General features: G+C 34.0%; 1 protein-coding gene across 2 annotated transcripts in view; it reads left to right on the forward strand.

The window, feature by feature from the left end:
- Positions 1-17,500, forward strand: part of LOC124954265 — a 73,728-nt gene that overhangs the window by 54,649 nt on the left and 1,579 nt on the right. Inside the window, exons 1-4 of one of the 2 annotated variants that reach the window (XM_047506913.1) lie at positions 5,412-5,521; positions 6,165-6,527; positions 14,333-16,226; positions 16,309-16,880. In XM_047506913.1, the coding sequence (XP_047362869.1) occupies positions 6,173-6,527; positions 14,333-16,226; positions 16,309-16,880 (2,821 nt within the window). In that variant the 5' untranslated portion in view covers positions 5,412-5,521; positions 6,165-6,172. Of the gene's footprint in view, positions 1-5,411; positions 5,522-6,164; positions 6,528-14,332; positions 16,227-16,308; positions 16,881-17,500 lie in introns of those variants that run through there. The other variant, XM_047506912.1, reaches the window with a different exon arrangement.

Consider the following 17,500-nt stretch of genomic DNA (forward strand, 5'->3'; position numbering starts at 1 on the left):
GGATAAGAGAAATAAAAATAATTTTCTTTTTTTTTTTTTTTTTTTTCTATCTTACTGGATATTAATTTCACTTTGTTGTCTTTAGCTTTCACATAATCATAGCGCTTTTCTAACACGCTAGGCACGTATTTAGAAGAGATGGAGATCGTTAGACCGTTCGTCTGCCGAAGGAACGCGCAGAATTTCCCTTTCTCTTCGCGATAGTAACACGACAACGTGCTTTCGATCTCGAGAGGTTGCTTCGAGTCGAAAGTCGCCCACTTTGATTCTTCATCATCATCATCATCTTCTTCTTCTTCTTCTTCTTCTTCTTCTTCTTCTTCTTCTTCCTCCTCCTCCTCCTTTTTCTTCTCCTTCTTCCTTTATTTATTTTCCTTTTTCTTTTTTATCTTCCTACTTCAATCGACAGATTTACGGAGAGACCATAGTGAGTACCAAATCGATGACCTACATTATTCCAAGACTTTCAGTGTCTCGACCGGGATGGGGGAGGGGGATATGTGTGTAGGTGTGTGTGCGTGCATGCGTGTCTGTGTATGTGTGTGTTTTTATGTGTATGTATTATATAAGTATATGTATATCGATCGTATAGAAAAGATCGAACGATCCAAAGGATTCAGATCTTTCTCACGGATCTTCGAATATGTATGTATAAAAGGTATAACTCGAACTCGTTTATTATGTGATAGAAAGAGATGGTTTATGGTGACGCTTGAAAAAACTCATTCGAGTCTTATTTTAAAATTTATATAAATGAATTTAAAAATGATGATTATATATATATATATATATATATATATATATATATATATATTTAATTGAATTTAAATAATAATTTTTAATTATTACATGAATTTAATTATATCTAGATCAAATAATGAAGGTAAAAAGAAAGGTAATATAAAGTGATATAACATTAAAATATTAATATAGAGAAAGAAAGAGAGATGAATATAAAAAAGATCGATCATTGGTATAACTTGTACATTCACTTCGTTTTTTGTTTTTTTCTTTTTTTCTTTTTTTTTTTTTTTTCTTTCACACTTCTGTCATCATTTTCATCATCATCATCATCATCATCATCATCATCATCGTCATCATCATTCTGCTTGTTGAAAAATTACCAGTACGAGATTTCGAGCAGTTGATTTCGCGCCTGCTACTCGTTCTCGATGTCGCGATCGCGATATATATTTCGAAGGTACCGACGAGAGAACAAGAAGAGAAATTTAAACATATATATGTATATATATGTGTGTGTATATATATATTTATGTATGTACGTATGTATGTATGTATGTATGTATGTATAGGTATATTTCGTTTTGGAAGGGCCGACAGGTGGTTTCCGTGCGAATTAACGAGTCTCGACGATTATCTTTCATACATACTTTTCGAGCCTAACAGCAACGAGCAGGAGACGTCTCTGAGACGTTTAATTGGCGGCTTGCTCCTGAACTCACTCGTGAAAGAGAGAAAGAGAGAGAGAGAGAGAGAGAGAGAGAGAAAGAGAGAGTTTGAATCTGTCGAAATATTTTCGGACAAAAAAGAATATCCGAAACCTCTGTCGAGAACAAAAAAATAAATGATCGATTGTTTCTGATGTTACTATTTAAAGAATAACATTTATATTACCTTCTCTCTGTTTGTTCTCTTTCTTTTTTTTTTTTTCTTTTTTTTTTTTTTTTCATTCGATTTGATTTAATTTTTTTGTTTTGTTTCTTTTTTAGAATCTTCATAAGTAGTATAACTAATTGTTTTCATGCTTTCTCTCTCTCTCTCTCTCTCTCTCTCTCTCTCTCTTATTTATTAATTAATTTTATTTAATTATTTTTTATCCTTTAATATCGATAAAGAATTTGTTAATAATTATAACAATTTTGTTTGTTTATTTTTGTTCTTTTCAGTCTCTCTCTCTCTCTTTCTTCCTATGTCTGTTATAATGTTATCCTTTTCTTTTTTTCTTCTTCTCTTGATATTAATTGATCGAAAGTTAATTTTTCATTACTTTTTCATTATTTTAATTAAACAATTATCATACAGAGAATTATCTATTAATTCGCATATACTCATATTCTCTATTGATATTCAGTATCTTTCTACTTGTCAGATAAAGAATATCATTTTTCACGATATATCCGTACAAGCGATCGATTTCGTAGAAGCATGTAAACCGTGAATTGGCACATATGAAGATAACAGGGAAGAAAATAAAATAAAAGAAAAGAAAAAAAAAGACAAGAAAAAAGAAAAAAGAATTTTCTCGTTCGGATCTTTTCTATTTTTATCTCGATAGAATCGTAACGCTATGCAACGTCCTCCGATATATAAAGAGATCGTTTCGTTCTTCCGTGTCGTTTGATATGGAAATGAAAGAAAAAGGGAAAAAGAGATGTAGATATATACATATATCTATACATATATCTATACATATATATGTATGTATGTATGTATATATCTATGTATATATACGCATAAGAAATTCTTGCTTTCTCAAGCACGGATACATTTATCTGGCTGCTGTGATCGGATGAACAAGTCCGATCGAGGTTCCAGTTTCATTTATATTGACTTTTGCTGCTCTCGGTTTTGTTACTCTGCGTTACCGAGAAGAGAGAGAGCGAGAGAGAGAGCGAGAGAGAGAGAGAGAGAGAGAGAGAGAGAGAGAGGATACACGTACGAGTTTTTGATAAAGTTAACCGGGGTAATTAGCGCGCCAACTATAATCATAGGTGATCTAGTTTGCATTAAAGAACTTCTTCTTTGTTTTATCTCGTGGGACCTGGTAATCTTGTGGTTTAGCTAGCGAATTCCTTTTACTTATTTACTCGTATTCTTTGCTCATAGAAGATGATAGAGGAAGAAGAAATTAATCCTCGTGGGTATTATAGAGATAAAGAAAAAATGATTTCTTCGTTATCTATCCTTTTTCCCTTTGGAAGAAAATTAATTGACATTTCTTTCGTTATTTCTTTCTTTTCTCTTCTTTTTTTTTTCTTTTTTTTTTTTTTTTTTTTTTTTCTGATAAATATACAAAGAGAAAGAAATGTTATTTCCATTCAAAAAATAAGAAAAAGAAAAGAATATAAGAAATAATAGAAATTTAGTATAGGGTAATATTGTAAATTGTTTAGATTTTGGATTAGTATATTATTAGAGATGAATATAAAAGATAAATGTTGTATTTGATGTATGATGATATATAATAAATAGAATATAATAATGTTTCGTTATTTATATATCCAAATAATTTATTTGATTAATTTATTCGAGAAGATTATAATTAATAATTAGATATAAATAACGAAAAATAGAATAGAGAGAGAGAGAGAGAGAGAGAGAGAGGAGAGAGAGAGAGAAAGAGAGAGATAAAAGATCTCATAGCTTAGAAAGACAATTGATCTTTTTTAATATATACCAGGTTATACCATTAATAAAATTATACACTGCAATTGAAATGAACTTCTTTAAAGATGATCATGATAAAAGGCCAGCGAATTCTTTGACTTTATTTCGAGTTTCCGTAAAAAAAAGAAAAAAGTAATTAAGAGATAGAAAGTGATTACGAGAAGTGGGGGAGGCATTTAAAAAGAAAAGGAAATGATAATTGTAAGATATTCCATTTTCATTTTTAATTTACTTACTTTACTTACTGTAATGTTAAATTTAATTAACGTTACAATTCATTCAAGTTTCAAGACGATTGCAAGACGATAAAGATATGTATATATATATATATATATATATATATATATATCTTTATCCTCTTGCTATATATATATAGCAAAAAGTCGACAATTATCATTTGATATAATTTCAAGAAGATAAATATCACTTTTTTCCGAATATATTATAAAATATAAGAATCAATTCATGCACGGAGAAAGAAAGAAAAAGAGAGAGAGAGAGAGAGAGAGAGAGAGAGAGAGAGAGAGAGAGAGATGAAATGATAGACAAGTTTCTTTAGAATAAATCATCGAATACTATTTAATATTTTAAGATTAAGGATCGAGAAGATATAGGGATCGATCGTAAAGAGAGAGAGAGAGAGAGAGAGAGAGAGAGAGAGAGAGAGAGAGAGAGAGAGAGAGAGAGTATTCCAATACGATAACGTTAGTTCTCTAACTCGTCCCGACATAAATCCTTTGCTTACTGACTCGTACGAATTAAGAAAATCACGGGCTCAATCCTCGCTCTTCTCTCATGGATGTTCAAGGATAAACGTTGAAGTAGAACTAAGATGAGAGAGAAGAGTAAAGAAGATGATGATTCTCTTTCTCGAGCTTCTCTCCCTCCCTCTCTCTCTCTCTCTCTCTCTCTCTCTCTCTCTCTCTCTCTCTCTCTCTCTCGGTCGAGAGCTAATCGAGCGAGTCGAGAGACAAGCCTTGCGAGAAGGTAAAAGCGACAGAAATCGTTGGGCTCTGCCATGTGTTTTTCGAAAGAAAACAAAAAAGAAACATCAAAAAAGAAAAAAAAAGGAAATAAAGGAGTTAGAGAGAGATAGAACATCCTGCATCTCCACGTTTTCCTATCACTCTTTCTCACACAGTGCGTACATATATATATATATATATATATGTATACACATACACACGTCGAAAGCATCGAAGCAGAGCACAGCATCACCAGGAACAGCGTCATCATCATCATCATCATCATCATCATCATCATCATCATCATCATTATTATCATTATCATCGTCGTCGTCGTCGTCGTCGTCCTGTCGTTCTAAGAAAGGATCCTGGGAAGTTGAATGGCCTTGAGTACAGAAAATAAATAAATAAATAAATAAATAAATAAATAAATAAATAAATAAATAAATAAATAAATAAATATTGCGTATTGGCCTTCGTAGTCCAGGAACGTAAGAGAAGTTAATTGCTCTATACATCGGCCGATGCCATTCGAAAATAATATTCTCGCAACTGAGATCGTTATAATGCCACTGTTACGCGCGATGTTTTGTCGAGCGCGACCTCGTGGAACGTTATTAACCATCATCTTTCTCTCTTCTTTTTGCCATCAGAGAAGAGTGTTTATGTGTATGTATGCATCCACGTATGTATAGGTATCAACATCTTGTATATTATATATATTTCTCTCTCTCTCTCTCTCTCTCTCTCTCTATTTCTATCTCTATCTGTATCTCTATCTCTATCTCTATATATTTATATATATATATATATATATATATATATATATATTTATCTGTTACTTTGTAAACGTGTAAGTTACGTGTTCTATGCGTGTATATATATATACATATATATATATATATATATATATATATATATATGTATGTATTACAGACAATTTATAGTTACACGAAACGTCGACGATATTTTATGCTTTAACGGCCGTTATTTTTAGTTCCTAGTATGCTTTAACCCCTCCCTCTTTCCCCCTTTTGACCCTCCCCTCGCCAAGCCCTACTCTTCTTAGGACGTTCCGATCGGTCCATCCTTGTGTATTTTACACGATCGTCAGTGTTCCGTCAATGTTGTTGTCCTTCTAGATTCTCGTAAATAATTTTCTTTTTCTTTTTTCTTTTTTCTTTCTTTTTTTTGTTTTTTTCTCTCTCTTTTTCTTTTTTTTTCTTTTTTTTTTTTTTTTCTTCATCGACCATCGAAATTCGACGACTCTGTTTATTGGAATCATATTTGAATCGGCCTTTTTCTCTTGTCCTTTTTTTTCAGATTTAGTTTTTTATTATTTATTATTTAGCGTATCTAGGATCGTCGAGATATATCTTTGCGATCCCATCGGTGAGAAGCTGTTCCTTTTCTTTTTTTTTCTTTTTTGAGAGAGAGAGAGAGAGAGAGAGAGAGAGTGAGAGAAAGAGATTCCACGAAGAGCCAAATAATTGTTCAGAACGACGATAAAAATTCGACTTTTCGACTTTAGTTCATTAAGAATTCCCCAAATCGTGTTCGTTTTTCGTACCTCAATTAACGTCCGATATCTATGATTTTATGAATTTTCATTCGAAATATTTACACAATCGGCCATTGTCTTGATGGACAATAGACCCCGAGAGGGTTCTTTTATTTTTCTTTTTTTTTTTTTTTTCTTTTTCTTTTTCGTTTCTTTCATTCGTCGATGCGTATTCTGATTAATTTTTTAATTTTTTTCTCCTTTTTTTTTTTTTTTTGTTCATTTTACAGGTAGAGCGATGTTCAAACGATTATCGAAATCGAGGCGTCATAGTGCCGATGACGTCGGTCTTTCTTTACCGAGAAGCACGAATCTCGAGGAATCGGAGACTCAGCCGAGTATCAGTACGATTCCAGTTTCTCGCGACAATTCTCAAGGATTGAGTCCTGCGGCTTTACTTAGGATCTCCAGGACGAAATACAGCCGAAGAAGTTGCGGCGATGCTACAGCGATGCAAGCGTTACTTTCTTCGAAGCAGGACGAGGAGCAGGAGGTCGTTGAGGTTGACTACCGGAGTGACTATCAGACCGACTATCAGATGGTCACTGCTGTGCCAGCGTTCATCGTCGAGCATGAGCCCGAAAAGCAACGAGGTAGGTAGACATTTTTCTTTTCTTTTCATTTATTTTTTTTTTTTTTTTTTTTTTTTTTTTTTTTTTTTTACACAACTCTTTATTAAATTCGATTCAATTATAGGCATTGTCAACGATTGGAACGATTAAATATTGATTCGATTAAAATTTGATCAAAGTATTTACGTTATGGTTAATTAAAATTATTCGATTAAATTCAATTGATATATCTATTATTATCATAGAAAATATTTTACGGATGGATTTGATCATAATATATTTGTTATTTATTATTTTAATTGGTATCGATGTTAGATCAATATTCATGTTATTTTTCTTTTCTTATCGTCATCATTCTTATCATTTTCTTAGAATTACATGGAATTTTATATTCGATGACGCCAGATATTATCGGAAATAACATAATGATTGGTGAAAGTCGAAAGGAAACGTTTTGTCCCCTTGTGATTTTAGATAAAGATAATAATAATTGAAGAATGTGTGTGTGTGTGTGTGTGTGTGTCTGTGTGTCTAGAGAGACGCGACCCTCGGTATACGTGGCTAACCACGCGTTTCTTTCCACCTCGCAATACTAAATGTTCATGAACTGTTTGAAAGAGGGAGAGCGGAACGAGATAGGCATGCAAAAATTTCTTACGAAATTTCGTCTTAAAGGAGAAGAATGAAGCCGAGAAAATTCGTACGAAATAGGAATTCGTCGATCTCTAACATAAAATTTATAAATAAAAGGAAAAAAAAAAATGAACCAATAGAATGGACGTACTTCATTCAAAACAATTTCATTTAGATTTATATTGAATCGACGATTATTTCAAAGAAATTTTACTCGACCCTTTTTTTTTTTTTATTGGCGAGTAAAAATGAAAAAAAAAATTATATATATATATAAGGAAAGTACATATCTCTGTAGATTCTTTTTCTTTTTTTTCGTTCCTTTTTTTTTTTCTTTTTTCTTCTTTTTTGTATTCACTCGTGGTTTTCCATCGTCGCTCTTAATCTCGCGTTATAGTGATCGAAGAAGCGGAACCAGTGGTCGTAGATAGGAATGCGGTGCACATAGGCGTCTTGTATAGCGATGCAACGGTTGCGCAATTTGTGAATTATCATGGCGTAACCGCACGATGGAAGGTGGAACGTTCAAGGTTCGTCGAGTTGTAACTCGTACGTTCGAACTTATATGGTGTGTATGTATGCGTATATATATATATATATATATATATATATATATATATATATGTGCAACTATGAATGATGAATTGAATTTATTACTTACTTAAATTTAGTAGAAGAAAGAAGTGAAAGAAAGAAATAAATATATACGTAAAAGTCTGTAATAATAAGAAATTAAAAAAAGAACTTTGAAATTTGCATTTATATTAAACAGACTATGATCAAAGTATTCCAATTGGATAATAGATATAAATAATATATCTCAATTGATAATAAATAACATTTATATATGAATGAATAACAATGATATAAATGAATAAAATAAAATAAATTCAATGACAATAACATAAAAGTAATAATACTCAAGTGTAGATTGATAAAGTATATCGTAAAAAAAAAAAGAAAACAAAACAAAAAATTAATAATAATAATAATAATAATAATAATAATAATAATAATAATAAATATCAACTGAGCAAATGATATACATACGTATATTATTATAACATAAATATATTACATACATGCGCATATGAACGATATATGTACGTACACTTAAGAAAAGATAGAAATGAATTGAATATAAGAATAAAGGTAAGACGAATAAGACAGAGAAAAGAAGATATATACGTTTTAGATTTCGTAGAAGAGCACCTGCACAGACTGCTGCTGCTGCTGCTGCTGCTGCTTCTGCTGCTGCTGCTGCTTCTACTGCTTCGAGTTTTTCTTTTCTTCCTTTCAGTTTTCTTTTCCCTTACGAAAGGGCAACCTTATTAAAGGCTTTAGAAAACCGGCATGGAACGACCTCGGAACTACTACTAGGGGGCCGTTAATTAATTCTTTTGGGAGATATTCGAAAGACGTACTCTGCGACCGGTCCACAATTAGTCACACGATTATGTCGTCACGATGTGTCCTCCTGTCGCATCATCAGAGAAGTGTCACACCTCGTTAGACTCGTTCTTCTCTTCGCATAGTTTCTCTTTCTAATCGCGTGCTATTCTCATCTGCGTTTCGTACGTGACTTCTTGCATCCTTATCGCTGACACACAATCTCATTCGACTTTTCATACATAACTCTTTCAAGAAAATATTATATCTATCTATCTACGTATGCATCATTATGCATCGACGTAACATACATATATGATGATATAAAATGATAATTCTGATGAAATATATAAAGGAATAATGTGAAATAAATAATACTGTGATATATGATTGATTGAATAATAATAATAATAATAATAATGATAATAATAATAAAAATAGTAATAATAATAAGTAAATAAATAATTGCATTGAATTAAATTAATTATTGCAACGTTTATTAATGAAAGAAAGATAGAGAAAAAGACAAAAAAAAAGAAAAATGAAATGTTATTTAAGAGGAATTTAACGAACACATTAAATTCTATTCTTGTCATTTGGAGAAAAAAAAAAAAAAAAAAAAAAAAAAAAAAAAAAAAAGAAAAGAGAAAAAAAAGTAATAATAATAATGTATAATAAAATTTAAGGTAATAAAAATACAAAAGGTTCCCTTTGGCTTCTATTCGAATGGATTGCCGTTGATCGTTAAAATTAAAAAAAAAAAAGATAATTTTATTCATACTCGCAATCAACAAAATTTCTAATCGTAAAACCGTTGAAAACGATTTCAATAGAAATTTCCAGTTGAAATCGTTCGTACGTGACTTTCCCGTGTAGCTTTTACCGTTAAAGAAATGGGTCAGCGCGCATCGATAATTGACGTTTAATACTTTCCAATGAAATTCGAAGTAGTTAATTATCTGAAACAGCTTCCTCGTTAGTAGGTAATATGCCTGATAATTACATTGGATGGAAAAGAAGGATCTTATTGAATAGGATAAAAGCGTCAAGTTTGGAATCATCTTAAGAGTTGAGAATTTTCATCTTCCACGCATCTTTTTCTTTTTTCTTTCTTTTTTTTTTATGTATATATATGTATATACATAATATATATATATATATATATATATGTTATATATTCTTCAACCAATGAAATCTCGTCGAGTAGCACTATCTAAGCTTTAATTAACTAACGAAGAGGATCATTATCGTTGTAAGAAAACGACTTAACTCCGTTTGGTTTTATATCGAGTCAGGTCATATTCTCGTTTTTACTCGTGATATTGATAAGTAGTATAGATTTAATATGATGCGACGTGTGATTAACAAAAAAAGATCGTTATCGCATATATCCTCGACTATTCTCGATTTGAAGAGTGATCGACGATAACGGACTCGTAAAGAGTACAGTTAACATCCACAGGTTCTCTGTCCCTTTCTCTCTTTCTCTCTCTCTCTCTCTCTCTCTCTCTCTTTCTCTCTCGAGTTTACGGTTACACATATATGTATGTATGTACCCCTATGGTTTTCGAGAGAGTAGTGAAAAGTTCGTCGTTTACAAAATCGGTAAATCGTTAATGCACTGCACGTTCGACGAACCGAACTTGCTCGACCGGGACACCAGAAGCAACACGCAGCTGTACGGTTGAAAAAAGGGACAGAAAAGACGAAATCGATTTTTACACTTAAATACCTTGCATTCCTTTACGAACTCAAACTGTTTGAGTTCGCGAACTGACGATTATTTCGAATAACGAACGTTAATTCTTTTAAAGGCAAAAGAAAGAGGAGGACACGGAGCTCTTGAAAAAGGGTGGATCATCCTGCGATCTGGATCATTTTCTTCTGGAAATTTTTCTTACGATGTTGCAATGTTAATCATGTTTTTATTTCTTTCTTTCTTTCTTTTTTTTTTTTTTCTTTTTTTTATTTTATTTTTTCTTTCACTCTGTTTTTTTTTTTTTCCTTTTTTTTTTTTTTTTTTTATTTATTTTTATACCTCGATCGTTACGATATTAATTTATGTACACACACACATATATATATATATCACATATAAGATAAAAAATTTCTATGACAATTTGTTTAGAAAAATTTAAGTTGTAAGAAAAATTTCTCGAGAATCATTAGAACATGGAACGTATACCAGATTTTCTTGCTCTTTTTTTTTTTTTTTCCTTTCCAAAAGAGATTTCAGTTAGCGAAACTAAATATCTTGTAACATTATGCTCCGATGATTTCCTTGTTCTATGTCACGTTAGAATCGTTAGGTTCGACTATTTGACACGATATACTTATGTCAAATATTCCTCGACATTTTCTTTGTCTTTTAATGCTATTTTTAAGAAGAACTGATCAACACTTTGGTACGAGTAGTCGCTAATCTCGAAATATCGCATCCTTTCACTAATCAACCGTCTGCTTGTTTCTCGACTGGTGTCTCATTAGGAACAAGAAACTTATACACTTAAACAAGTATACATATGTGTGTGTGTGTGTAGGTGTTTCCTTTCCTCGTAAATTCTTGAAAAATTCTTCGAAAAAACGAAAGTGATAGTCTCCGTGTAAGAATTCGAAAGCTTTTCGATTCTAATTTCAGTCGATTATTGCGTTACAAACTAAATGCATGTAAGTACAGTACTTCTTTTTCGATCATTATCATCGTCTTTCATGCTATCCGCATCTCTAACCGTATTGCCGTTACTTTTCTGCGAAAAGGTGTACAACAATAGTGCTGGTAGAAAGTAGTCAACATGACTTGGACTCTGTTTCAAATCTGAACGAATTTTTGCACGAACATTTTACTATAAAATTACTATTACTATAAGTACTACTACAATTACTATTATTATTACTACTACTACTACTACTACTAATAATAATAATAATAATAATAATAATAATAATAATGATGATGATGATGATGATGATAATGATAATGATATTGGAATTAAATCGAGAAAAGAGATCTAACGTTTATTTAGAATAATCGAAAGACGTATAGTGTAAAATTTAAGATTGAAAATATGTGATCATTTGTTAAATAAAATTATATTTTTGAACAATGATTTTTTTTCTATTTTTTTTTTTTAATTAAATATCAATTAAAATCGTTGGCAGATTTAGCAAAAATATCCTTGGGCAAAATACTTTTCACACTGACAGGATTCGATTCAGAAATAGGCACAGTTGCGACACGGTCATGGACACTTCCTTCTGGAATTACATTGCGGATTATAACGCGTTGCTTCCTCTCTTAGTTCTCGTTGAAAACAGTTCCTTTCGAGCATCGAGCCAAGTCGTTACTATTTTATAAAGTTTTTTACACCTCTGTCGACCAAAAAAATAAAAATAATAAAAAATAGTGAGACTAAGTGTTTCAAGTATGGTGAAATAAAAATTCTATCATTTGACAACAGGTATTATATAATTTCATAAAATCGTAATACTTTACAATTATCAAATTAATTATTTCATCATTAATTAATCGTTTGAATCCATAATGCATCAAAATAGAATTTCTCTTTTTTTCTTCATCTTTTTTTTTTTTTTTTTTTTTTTTTTTTTTTTTTTTTACATTTGAAAATAAATAAACTTTATATATAATATGAGATAATAATGAATGAATGAAACAGTGAAACAAATTCATTGATGATAAAATTTTGAGAGAGAACAAAACGATCTCACAAAATAATTCACATTACTTTATATTAGTTAATCAATCTATTAATTTAACAATCAGATCTCAATTATTATTATGATCTAAAATAATTTAAAATTATAAATAATAATAATAATAATAATAATAATAATAATAATAATAATAATAATAATAATAATAATCCGATAATCAATAAAAACTAGAGATTCTTCCAAAAAAAAAAAAAAAAAAAAAAAAAAAAAAAGTATTATCGACAATAATAAATCTATTCTCTATTATGATACATATAATCGAGTAAAGAAGTAAATTGGCACAGATCGAAAGGCAGACTTTTAGAGTGCAGTATGGGTTGGGGCATGTACCACATGCATACATGCATGCATGCATGCATGCATGCATACATATGCACAAATGTATATATATGTACGTAAGTACGTATGTATGTATGTATGTATGTATGTATGTATGTATGTATGTATGTATGTACGTCTGGCCGTTAACGAGGCTATAACGCGTTCGACCCAGCAGACCGTTTCTCTTCGTGTATCGCGGCGTGCGTTATCGCAAAACACGTGTACCCGATACCTGAGCAGCTTGACAATCGTCTTGGTTGTTCGTAGAGGATCGAATGGCTCGATGGCACGGCCCCGTTAACCGGGGTGACACCTCGAAAAAGTAGTCGCAAAATACGCGGAACCAGCAGCCGTGCTTTCGACGATGGACTTGGCTCGATTCTCGCTCGACTTCTTCCATCTCTTTCTCTCTCTCTCTCTCTCTCTCTCTCTCTCTCTCTCTCTCTCTCTCTCTCTCTCTCTCTCTTTTTCTTCTTCTTTAACATTTCCTGGGGGCGACCATATGTCGAGCTCGAATGCGGATGCCGGGTGGTTTTTCGTCCTCTGAGGTGGCCCGTTGCTGTCCCGGTATCCATCGACCTCTCCACCTCCTCCCACTCCCTCTTTTATTCCTCTTTACCCTCTCTCTCTCTTTCTCTCTCTTTCTTTCTTTCTCTTTTTCTCCCTCTCATTCTTCTCGAACATCACCCAAACGGTTATACGTTTCGACTGTTACTGAGTTTTCATTTCAGACGCGTTTGCTTTTTCTTTGATTGTTTTTCTTCTCTTTCTTTCTTTCTTTCTTTCTTTTTCTTTTTTTTTTTTTTGTTTTTTTGTTTTTTCGTTTTAAGAGAATAGTGGAACGGATGGGGAAGGAGGGGGGAGGGAGGACCAGGATGGTCACACCCCATCACTGTGAATTATTATTTAATTTAACAAATGTTAAAGATGTTATTTCGTAATTGATATAATAGTTAAGTATAAAGTTATTAATGATCGGAATGTTAGATCACGACATTGACCGATGTTAAGGATCGCAAAGTGCATCAGTACGATGATCATGGGTATAAGCAAGGGTAGGGCAAACGCCATATGTTGCCGCAATACAATGGATCATTTCTTCAGGAAATAGTTGCCTTTAATGAACCGCATTTACATGCGTACGGATGGTGGTGCAATAAAGGGCTGAATGGGATAACGTTTACTATACTCGCCATGTATGAACATGTTCTCGAATAATAGATATACTCTTGTACGTTCTTATTCTCTATCTCTTTATCTTTATCTCTCACTCTCTCTCTCTCTCTCTCTCTCTCTCTCTCTCTCTCTCTTTCTCTCTCACTCTTTCTCTTTATCACGATAGATTTATACAAATCGTTGAATTATTAAGACAATTATATTCGCGAATAAGAAAAAGAGAGTAGAGGAGTTAATAAATCGTTGGTGAAAATCGTCGACTCAATTCAATGGAATTTCCTGAAGGGACCGACCGACCATATGTCGAGCGTGAACCCAAATACCAGCTCGTTTTTCGTCTTGCTTAAGGTGGTCCAATGCCATTCAAAGTCTCTTTCCATAACTTTCTTCTCGTTTCATTGGGTTTGATCAAATTTAAACTTACGAATTAAATATCCGAACGAATAAATTCTTCTCTTTCTTTTTTTTTTTTCTTTTTCGGGAGAAAAATTTCATTCGTTAAAAATGAAAATTATTTTCTTTAACGATACATATGTACATATATATATATATATTTTTTTTTGTATTGTTTTCAGGGTCAAGCTTAGGAGTCTGGGGCCGTAGGATGAGCAAAAAGATAGACTCCTTTCGTAGAGCTGGTTCCCGTGAAACAATTTGTTCCCTAGAAAGATCCGATCCGAGCGGCAACAATAATAACAATGAATCTAATAACAATAATAACAACAATGGTAATATAAATCCTACGTTGAACAAGACGACGTTACAACAGAAGACAGATTCGAAGGTGGACTCGAAAAGGTTATCAGGAAATTCACAGAGATCACCGTCGCCGTTCAAATCATTTTTCATTCGTATGGGTTCGACCGGTATGTTAAATTCTACGAGAATCAACAGACGTTCAGCGAACGTCGATGTAAGTTCGAAATCAACGGAGAAAGAGAATTTATTTAGAAGTTGCAGTACAAGTCAATTGAATACAAGTCCTACTTACGTTAAGGGCGATGATCCATCCGAAGGAATCGATCTACGGATCGCGGCACGTAAGGATAAAACAGTATCCTGCGACGATTTAGCCGGTCGACGAAATGACGATGTCTTTGACGATCCGAACGATGACGTTTCACCGTCCGTATGCCAATCAGGAAGTCTTTCGGGTAGTCCAACTGGTAGCCCATCGGTGAGTCCCACGGGAAGTCCATCGACTAGGAACAATTTCAAACCATGCGATTTTGGACGATCAAGAATGGAATCGGCAATGAGAAAAAGTAGTAGCTGTGATTTCAAAGAGGCAAAGAAATCTAGTTTCCCGTATGCTTTTCTAAGATCAAAGTTATCCGTTTTGCCTGAGGAACGTCACAGTTCATTCGTTTCGAAGGACGAAAGATTGTTCAAAACGGCATCAGAGGAACATTTTCCAGCGTTGAAGATCGAAGATTCTTACACCGGTACGACGACGTTAGGACGTAAACGATCTAGAAATGGTAATATGGGTCGTGGTAACGTTTCGAGGTATCAAGAGACGGCAAAGCCTCCGAGGAATTCCTATGTGGAATTTAAAAAAAAACAGGAAAGATATAGTCTAAATCCGAGCGAACTCGAGCGCATCGAGGATACGTTCAATCATGAAGATTCGGCGCGTTATGGTGCATACGGTAACGTTAGTCCAATGTCACTTGGACGAGGAAATCCAAGTATTCATAGATCCGAGATTAATCAGGATAGATTGGATTTTCCTGGTAGAACAATGGATCTTAGATTTTCGGAGACATCTTCATTGAACGTAGAACTCGACGTTACGGCTACATTGAGAATCGACAGAAGGAATTCAGCGCCAAGCGGTGAACAAAGGCTATCGTCTCATTACGTGAGCTCGAACGAGTCCGGTTATGACAGTGACGGTCCTAGGGGTGAATCCGCAGCCGCGTCGGAGAACGAAGCTTTGAGTTTGAAATGTACAGATAGCTCGGACACCAGTAGCGTTATCGATTCGGAATTGGAAAAGCCTATAAGAAGTTCAACCCCTAGCGAGTGTCAGGATCAAGAACAGAAAGAATTGAGAAAGGGTTCGGCAACTGAAACGAGAATTGATTCCTCAGAAATAGGTGATGTAATAGACGGCTTAAGATGGCATCAGAGTACCTCTGGTAGATTGTTACCGAGCATCCATCAGACATCATTCGACAATACCAATACGAATTCTCATTTTCCTATCTGCGGCGATGGTTCAAGCAATATAGCCAACGTAACGAAACCACTTGACGTGTCACCGCATCGGATAAGATTGCAACAAGATAAGACTCGTTTTCTCAGCGATATCATACAGCCACCAAAGAGAGTTAGACGTTGTCGTATAGTTCAACTTCAAAAGAGAGATCCAAAAGAGAGTTTGGGAATACGATTGGCTCAGCAAAGACTCGGAGAGATCCGTTATATAGTCGTACAGCTAGAAAGCGATGGTATAGCACATAGGTAGGTAATCGATTGATCATTTATCTCTTTCTTTTATCAACTTTATCATCATCCATCATTTAATCGTTATCTTTTATTCTAGGGACGGTAGGCTAAGACTCGGTGACGAGATCGTTGAAGTCGAAGGGAAGGAGTTACGAACTCTTGAGAGTCTTGAGGAGGTCCAAGAGTTCCTTAGATCGTTTACAGGAAATAAGATAAGATTGATGACAGCTTACGAGGAAACAGTGCCCCAGGTCTATGTAGCACCGCCAACGCCAACGTCATCCGCTCTACCTGGCGAGTATGAGTATCTTGAAAATGCGAAGAATCTTTCGAATATGTCGTTGATAGACGACAAATCGAAGGAAAGTTTATCGAAAGACAGTAAGGTCAATGAGGATACAACACGATCTAGCAAACGACCTGACTTTCTACCCCTCTCCTCCCTGTCGAAGAATCATCGAAAGGACTCGGAGAATGGTTTCGAGGCTAACACCGAATCTCAGCACTATCTGACGAAACACGTGGCAAAGTTTGAAAAGGGCTACGGGAAGCCAAGTTTAGGATTTAGCGTTGTAGGTGGAAGGGACAGTCCGCGGGGTGAAATGGGCATTTTCGTCAGACGTGTCTTTCCAGGTGGACAAGCCGACGTATCCAAGTCGTTGTTCCAAGGTACACCTGAGTCTTTCGTATTGACTAGCACGTCCCTTCTTCGATGAGTATTCGAAGGAACGACGAGTCCGGACACACGTCGAATCTTTAATCCGACACCTGACGTCTTGTGAATCTTTAAACAGTTACCTCTCTCTCTCTCTCTCTCTCTCTCTCTCTCTCTCTCTCTCTCTCTCTCTCTCTCTCTCTCTCTCTTTTTCCCCTTCTTCTATCTTTCTCTTCCGTTGACTCTTGCAACAACAACGTGCAACTCTCTTGAAGCTCGAACGATCAACGAAGAATCCCAATCGTTTGATTTATTTCCTTTAACATTTTAACGATTCCCCAAGGGACTTCATAGTTCAACGAATTACCGACCATCATAATTCCAGCCTAGATCATGCTCGTTAGAGACTCGTAAAGTCTATTCGGAAAAAAAGTCAATGCTTCCGTAAGCAATTAGTTACGATTAACGTGTCAGCCATATTAAATAGAAAGATACTAACGATTAATCCCAATCGCAGGAAGACTCTCTCTCTCTCTTCTTATTACTAGCTCTCTATAGTATTTAATTCTTAACAGGCTAATATTTCCTCGAGCGAACGAGTAAAAGAGATTTTTTGTAACTCTGATAGAAGGTG

This window comes from Vespa velutina, chromosome 15 (genome assembly GCF_912470025.1).
Source record: "Vespa velutina chromosome 15, iVesVel2.1, whole genome shotgun sequence".
NCBI classification, from domain to species: Eukaryota; Metazoa; Arthropoda; class Insecta; order Hymenoptera; family Vespidae; genus Vespa; species Vespa velutina.